We start from the raw sequence: 7,671 nt of genomic DNA, 5'->3' as shown, positions 1-7,671 counted from the left end.
AAAATATTTTTTCCAAAAAAAAAAAAAAAAAAAAAAAAAAATCAACGTTAATGTATGACATTAAGAAAGATTTGCTTTACCTTTTCTAGGCTATATCCTATCACAAGGAAGCCCTTACAGGAAAGCATCTGTTCTTGCATAGCAATGGAGTTCTTCAACAACTCCATGATGAAAGCCAATAAAGTAGAACTGAAAAATATAATGTTTTAGTAAAGAAAAATGTTTTAAAGGATTACAATATGAAAGTATTTCCAAATTAACTCTTCCATCACACAACCCAGAGATACATTTAATGTGTTCTATAAAAGCTCAGATCAGAATTTTTAAAACAAAAAGACTAAATTTTGAAAGCTCTAACTTCTTGCTTTTAATTAATGCATCTCTAACTTGGATTCTGAGATAACCGTGCCATAGCAAAATTCTTCTGAAAATACGTTCTTGCAAAGGCAACAGTTAAGCGTGTACTTCTCTCTGCTTTGTATTTCACTTACAAACTTCTGCAAGATCAGTAACAAATGCCATTCCACTTCTACGGCTTTCAGATGAGCAGATATTGGAAATATTTTTCTAGACACAGCTTTACTATCAGTTCAAGCTAATTCAACTCTGTGCTGCTGCCAGAAGGAATGTTCATGCCCCTCGCCTTGTGTCACAGCACTAGTACCTATGAATCAAGACCTTAGCCAGCTGAAAACCCCTCTATTGCTGGGCCAGTTTGCAACTGAATCAAATCCCTGACTCATCACATAGATGCCCAAGTCTGAGCCAGCTCAAGAGAAGCCCAGGAATGTACAAATGGGCTGAAGAAACATTGTGACCTCCCCTTCTTAGCAACAATATGGATGTAGATCATCTTTAAACAGTCATGAAACTACAATTGCAATGAAACAGAGCAAACTACACCAGGATTCTAAAAAGCAGTCCCTTTGCTATTAATACTACTCTTTAACTTAGGAGCTCCAACAGTTTCTGTGCCTGGATGTTCAGAAGTTGCACTGAGTTGAAACAGAGCTGAAACCAGAGGAAAAGCCTGGCAGTAACACTGAATAACAGTATCTTCCAAAAAGTCTGAAAGTAAAAAGACCAAAAAAATTCCAAGGAATAACTTCATGTAGCTGAAAAATTCATCTTTCCTGGAGTTTCTCTTGAAGCCTTCACCATTGGATTTTCTCCATGACAGGAATAAGCTCAAGAGAGTTGTCTGTAATTCTGTTACACAAAAACAATTGTGAAGTAGAAAATATGTGTACATTTTGACTCTGTGTGGACTTCCACAGAAAATTTGGTACAAATAAACACTTCACTTTGAGGTCCTGTCTGTAACAAGGCCACCTTTTTGTTGTTAGACATAATTCATTGTTGCACAAGACAACTTAAACCACTAGGCCACTTAATAAAGCAAGAGGTAATTTCCTTTACTTAAAAAGAAACAAAGAACAGAACACAATAAGTACATGCACTCACCAAACAGTCGTGTCAACGTGGTCTGATGAATATTGCCTATAGTCTAACTGTGCAAAGAGAGGGAAAAGTACCTGCACCCCTCCAATGGAGTGCAGGGCACTTTGGATAGAATGCGTTAAGACTGCTTTCACATCCTGACAAAGAAGAATTAAAAAATATTGAAATCTCCTTCAGAAACTGTTAAAAAGTTTGTTAGAAATAGTTTGAAATTTCTTCAAAATAAAAATTGTATTATTACCAAATAAAAAGAAACAGCAAGAAGTACAAACTGGCTGCCACAGCCACACTAAATGCCCAGTCTGGCTGACCTACTGCTTTAGATACAGCCTACAGTGTAGATCCTCAGATGAATATACAGGAGGTGGCTTGCAAACTCTAAAACAGTCTTTAGTAATAGAGAAACTCTAGAACAGAACACATGAAAAGCTTCTGACAAATTAAAAGATTAAGGAGTTCAAAGCATAGGGAAGAAAAGGGTATCATATCAACAGGGCAAAGGACAGGAGACAGGTAATATCTGTAGGGGAGTGAACATAGGTCAGAAAAGGACGAAGGATTTTTTTGAAAAGCGAACACAGTCCTTCTAACACTCACATTTTTTAGCTTGTAACTTTGATAAACTTTTTTCTTAGGATTCTTGTGCATCCACATTAATTCAAGAAAAAGGGGAGGCAGCAGCAGGGACAAACCAAAAAACCCAACCTATCAGCAGTTCCCTATCTTGTCCAAATCCCTATAAAACTTGATTTTTAGGTTTTCAAACATAAATCATTTGTATCCTCCAAATCTATGAAAATGTTGAAATACCTGCAGCATGAGGGCATGTGGTGAATGAACAAAAATAGAAGGGTTATCCTTAGGGGATGACTCTAGACACAGCTGTGCATCTGTAGCCCTTGGATTGTACATAAAAGCAATAGCACTGGACAGTTTGCCATCATATAGCAACAATTTGTGATGTTCATCAAGGAAGAGATCACTTTCTGCCTTGAATTTGAATGTTCCCTAAATTGGGGAGCAGGGTTGAGGGAGGAAAAAAGAAAAAAAAAATTAGATTACACACATTGAGAATACGGTTCAGAACACAACTATTGCCAAAAAATGACTAAAACATTGCTTCTTCAATCTAGCAATATTTCAGAAAGAAGGGGTCTCATAAGAACATTAACTCAAAGTCAATTTTACAGAGTTAGAACTGCAGAATTTTTTTTGACCCTTGAAGAGTAACATTGCCAAAATGGTGGGTAATGTAAAAGAAACACATTAGCTAGGAAACAGAATGACAGTCAGCAATGTTCACTCAGAAGGAACTAATAATTGAGGAGCAGATAGAATAGGAACCATCTTTTTTAGCGTATGTTTGTACAGCTGCTAGGGAATAACAGTCTTCAAATAGTGCCCCTCAGGCTATGACAAAACAAATAATAAATCACTGCAACAAAACTAATCCTCAGCACTAACTTCACACATTAAAAAAACTGACTAGCACAATCAACTATAAAGCTACATTTCTAAAACAAATACATCATACCTGATCTAGTTTCAGCCTCAATGAAAAAGTGAACCTAGCCAGAGGGTGTTCTCCCTCTCCCAACCACCAACACGGAAATTTTGAGAAGTAAACAGGAACACAAATTTATTTTTTATAAGAAATTAAGTAACTGAATTAATGCTTACTTGTAGTTTGTGAGGCAATACATAGGCTTATGTATCGCCTATGATACATATGAAGAAACATGGAAGAGTTTAATAAAAAGATTACATAGTAAGAACATTTTTAGAACAACACAGAGGTGTCACAACATTCTTAAAACCCACTATGAAGAGTCTTATCAGAATTAAACTTTGGAAACTTTACAGTCAATTCTAAGATACCTTATATCCCAGACCAAGCTGATAAATGGCAAAGATCTGAGCAGCATTGAGAGCCTCACTAAAAAGGTAAACGGATGTCATTTGCCCACAAAATACTCGATTGGCATCTGCTGTTTCTGAAGAACCCAGGAAACATTTGTCAAATGTCTGAAAATGAAACAGAACCCAGTCACAGGGTTTAATCTATGCTACACAAGCAAATTATGCAAAGAATATACATATTATCAGGGAATATTATTTTTACATAAAGAAGCATTTGAGGGTCTCAGCAGAAATAAATTTTAAGTTCTGAGATGTATAAAAGCAGAATCTACCCCTCTACCAAAAAGTTATTAATTTTATTTCAAGATTTTTTAAAAATGCATAAAATGGGGAATGCTTATTAATAAAATGGCAAAGAAAATTTATTTAATCCATCAAGATGATCAACTATAGATATTAGTGTACAGGGATTACTTACATCACTGGTGTTGACAAACCATGTTATTTCTCCGTAAGATGCCAGTTCCCCATTCACATAACATCGAAGTTCACTATTCTTCCAGCGGTTGTAGATGTGCACTATAGTAACCATATACCACTAAATGATAAAAAAACCAATTGATATAATTCTATAGACATTTAAAGTAGCTTACACATTAAAATGGGGCATAGTAGGACAAATTCAACTATTTATGTGAATTAAATTAAGACTGAAAGATTTATTTTAAGATGAAAAGATTAAGTCACTGGTGAGTTTTCTTGCATAGCTATGTCAAAGGATAACATGCCATTTTTTCCACAAAAAGTAGACACAGAAGCTTAAAAGATATTTATGGCATAGAACTCAAAAAATCTTCATGGCAATGCTGAACCAAATTTACACTGAAACCTCTGAGTAAATAAGTTTTAAGTTGGGTTACTCTTAGCATGATGGACTACTGCAAATGCTGTCATTCCACAGAGCAAGGATGGCTCCAGACTAAAGACTTTCAAAAGCTGTGCATGTCAAATTATCACAAACAGAATCCATATTTACAGCAAGGGATTACTGATAAGAAATTCCTGAGGAGGCCTGATCTCCCACAAAATGTTTACACCAGTTGCTCCAGAAACATTAGCAGAGTATCTAATTGAAAAAGGAAACATTTTCAACATAGCATACTACTACTTAATAGGTAAGCAAGCCTTGAGCATCAATAATAAAATCAACTCATATTTTAATTCTTGCATTTAAAAAGATACATAAAGTACCAAATGCAGGGAGGCTATTTTCTGGACAATCTGAATGAACATAAAGTATAACATTTTTTCAAGAATGAATCTGTTGTTCTCCCACGTGCAAGAAGACTAGACTCCTATTAATGGTCCTAGCTTGATTAGGAAAACGAAATGTGGGTTAGTAATCATTCTTCCTTAAAATAACACTGCATTTGTCCACATCAAGTAAGTAATGACATAAAAGGAAGTCTTAGCAAAACCCTTTAGGAAGAGAAGAGAATGTCCAGAAGTGGGAGAAAACACAGTAAACAGAGAAGGAAAAAAATAACAAGCCTTGTAACTATAAAGCTGTGTATATGTACTAAGAGTTCTCAGAGAACTCGCACAAGTCTCACAAGTTCATAAAACTTCTGGTAAACTGCATTTTCTAGCTCTTTCTTATACATTTCATAAGTAAAATTAAAAAGAAATAAGAATTCAGAACACAAATTTGTTTTGCTCATTCCACTGTAACTGTTCTTATACAGAAAGACGAGCCTAATCAACAGCTACAACACTCCCCCTAGGTTACATTTTTGAATTCATGAAACCTGTTTGAAAGATTTTATTATTTTTACTCACCTTTTGTGGCTTGAAATCAAATTTTACACAATGCTGGAAACCTTTTCCCTTTGATTTTATGGACGTTACAATCAAGCAGCCTCCAACAAAGTGAGCAGAATAACCAAGTCCTTTGTTTGTTCGAAAACTAACAAATTAGAACAAAATCAGCACATATATATATGGAAGCAGAAATCATTGAATGATTAATAGAAATTGAACATCAGAAATACGGTTTTACATAATACTCACCAGTATAAGTAAGGCTTATCCTTATCCACATTGATATTATTTGCAGGATCCATTCTTAGCCAAGTGTGGAAAGTAAACCCATTCTGGTACGGCCACTTGGCTATAGGAGGTAAGGCAATAGCCTAAAGAAAGCAAAAAGTTATTCATGTAGAAAGATCAACATCACAACAGTAAAAGTATACAGCTTAAGATATACACTACAAATGTATACTGATATACAGATACACACTACAAATGCGTACACTACAAATGTGTACAGTTTCTCTATACTAAAAAAAACCTGTCCTACCTTCTGTGCTTTTTGTACTCCATTGTTAAAATATCTAATTAATCTAAATATTTAAAAACTGGTCTTTATATCTCAAAGAAGACTATTAATAGTAACCTACACTTCAAAAATTAAATGCTTTAGTGGAAGGCCTTACAGCATAAAAACTCCTCGAAATGCAAATTCAAGTTGATTTGGGTTTGTGGTAACCTGACAGAATAATCAGATATATAAACTTATTTTTGCATAGTGTTGGTATTCAGGAAAATAACTGCTTATGAAAAGAAGCTAGCCACCAAAAGATAATCATATACACTTCACTTAACAAATTCTTTTCTCTCTTGAAACTCACGTCTATGTAGCCTTCCAGTTAGAATATGACAGACTTATAAACTTTCTTAAAAGAAAGGTAATACAATTCCCACCAGCCAAAATCTTCATATCAAACACTGTGTTTATGTTAGCTCAAAAGCTCTTAAGTTCTAAACTATGTGGTGGGGCCCTTTGTTTCAAACAGTTGGGTTTTATTGTGTCAGGGTTTTTGTTTAGTTGGGGTTTTTTAACATTACTACTAACTTTCCACCGTTTTGCTGCACAGATTTGCAATACACACTTCAACTAAGACTGCCATGACCTCTGATCAAAGATGCTGTCCAGATGATCAATACCAATGAACAAAAAACATCAAAGAACTTGAGTGTCGCCAGACTCCTTATTATGCTCCCATGCACCATTCAGCTATCCCTGTCCAAACAAAATGCTGTAAATCCTAACTAATCAGCCTGCATGTCTTTGAGCCCAACTTTTGGGAACTGGTAGCACTATCATTTGGTTTAACTCACAATGGATCTTGGAGTAATTATATTAAATACTTAATTTCTAAGGCTTCTTCATTTAAAAACATGTAAGAATATTCACATTAAGGTTACTGAGGCACCCAATATCACATACGGTTCAAGCGTTCAACACAATTATTAGAAGTTAAATACAAAAACAGTACATGAATTACCAAAAGGAACAAAAACATGTCTGTCTATTGCCAAGTTCTGTTGTATGTGATAAACATATAACTGCAGAAGCATTTTTCTAGTAGTCTGTGTTTTTCAGTCTCAAGTTTTCATTCAAAAAAAAAAAAAAATCATGATGTCATCAAGTTGGTGAAATTTAATCTCAAGCCACCGAGGCAGAAATGTAATGGGTTTACGTGAAGAAAACTGGAAAGAGTCATCTGATAAATCTTATTCAAACCTTATTCCGAATTAAGCATGAAATTTTGAAATTTCTACAATTCATTTCATCCTACGATTTTAGGAGCAAAAGTGTTGATATACTTAAATTCCTACAGAAGATTCTGCACAGCATTTTCCAACTACCTATTTAGTTTCAAATTCTTTTTCAAGTGAACACCACAGAACTTAAAAATGAATCTGTCACCTGAACAATTATGAAAAGACTAATCATTGTTAAATTTAATCCTCTTTCAGTATTATTCAACCTATACATGCCTAGGATCCATGTTTTCTCAGAGAATTCTTATAAGCAATGTATGTTGTTCACATTATCTAATCATTAAAAGAACTAACAAATGGTGTGAGTATGGCCACTTCTAGTTCAACACTTCTGTGGTTTCACTAGCAAAGGTTTCTAGATGTAAGGCTGTGTTGGGTTTGCGTGGCAAGGCTTTGGTAGCAGGGGGGCTACAGGGGTGGATTCTGTGAGAAGATGCTAGAAGCTTCCCCCAAGTCCGATACAGCTAGCTCCAAGATGGACCCACCACCAGCCAAGGCTGAGCCAATCAGCGACGGTGGTAGCACCTCTAGGATAACATATTTAAGAAGGGAGGAAAAAACTGCTGCGCAACAACAGATGGAAGAGAGGAGTGAGAATATGTGAGAGAAAAAAAACTCTGCAGACACCAACGTCAATGAAGAAGAAGGGGAAGGAGGTGCTCCAGGCACCAGAGCAGAAATTCCCCCGCAGCCTGTGGTGAAGACCATGGTGAGGCAGGCTGT

General features: G+C 35.5%; 1 protein-coding gene across 1 annotated transcript in view; it reads right to left on the bottom strand.

Moving 5' to 3' along the window:
• Nucleotides 1-7,671, bottom strand: part of LRBA (LPS responsive beige-like anchor protein) — a 423,640-nt gene that overhangs the window by 366,087 nt on the left and 49,882 nt on the right. The window contains exons 5-11 of the mRNA XM_009280244.2: nucleotides 5,392-5,513; nucleotides 5,161-5,287; nucleotides 3,800-3,919; nucleotides 3,340-3,486; nucleotides 2,272-2,469; nucleotides 1,465-1,598; nucleotides 81-189 (exon numbers count right to left, since the gene is read on the bottom strand). Coding sequence (XP_009278519.1) covers nucleotides 81-189; nucleotides 1,465-1,598; nucleotides 2,272-2,469; nucleotides 3,340-3,486; nucleotides 3,800-3,919; nucleotides 5,161-5,287; nucleotides 5,392-5,513 — 957 coding nt within the window. The remainder of the gene's footprint in view (nucleotides 1-80; nucleotides 190-1,464; nucleotides 1,599-2,271; nucleotides 2,470-3,339; nucleotides 3,487-3,799; nucleotides 3,920-5,160; nucleotides 5,288-5,391; nucleotides 5,514-7,671) is intronic.

This window comes from Aptenodytes forsteri, unplaced genomic scaffold, assembly GCF_000699145.1.
Source record: "Aptenodytes forsteri isolate BGI_AS27 unplaced genomic scaffold, ASM69914v1 Scaffold227, whole genome shotgun sequence".
NCBI lineage: Eukaryota > Metazoa > Chordata > Aves > Sphenisciformes > Spheniscidae > Aptenodytes > Aptenodytes forsteri.
Note: the sequence above shows the minus strand (reverse complement) of the source record. Positions and strands in the feature narration are given on the sequence as shown.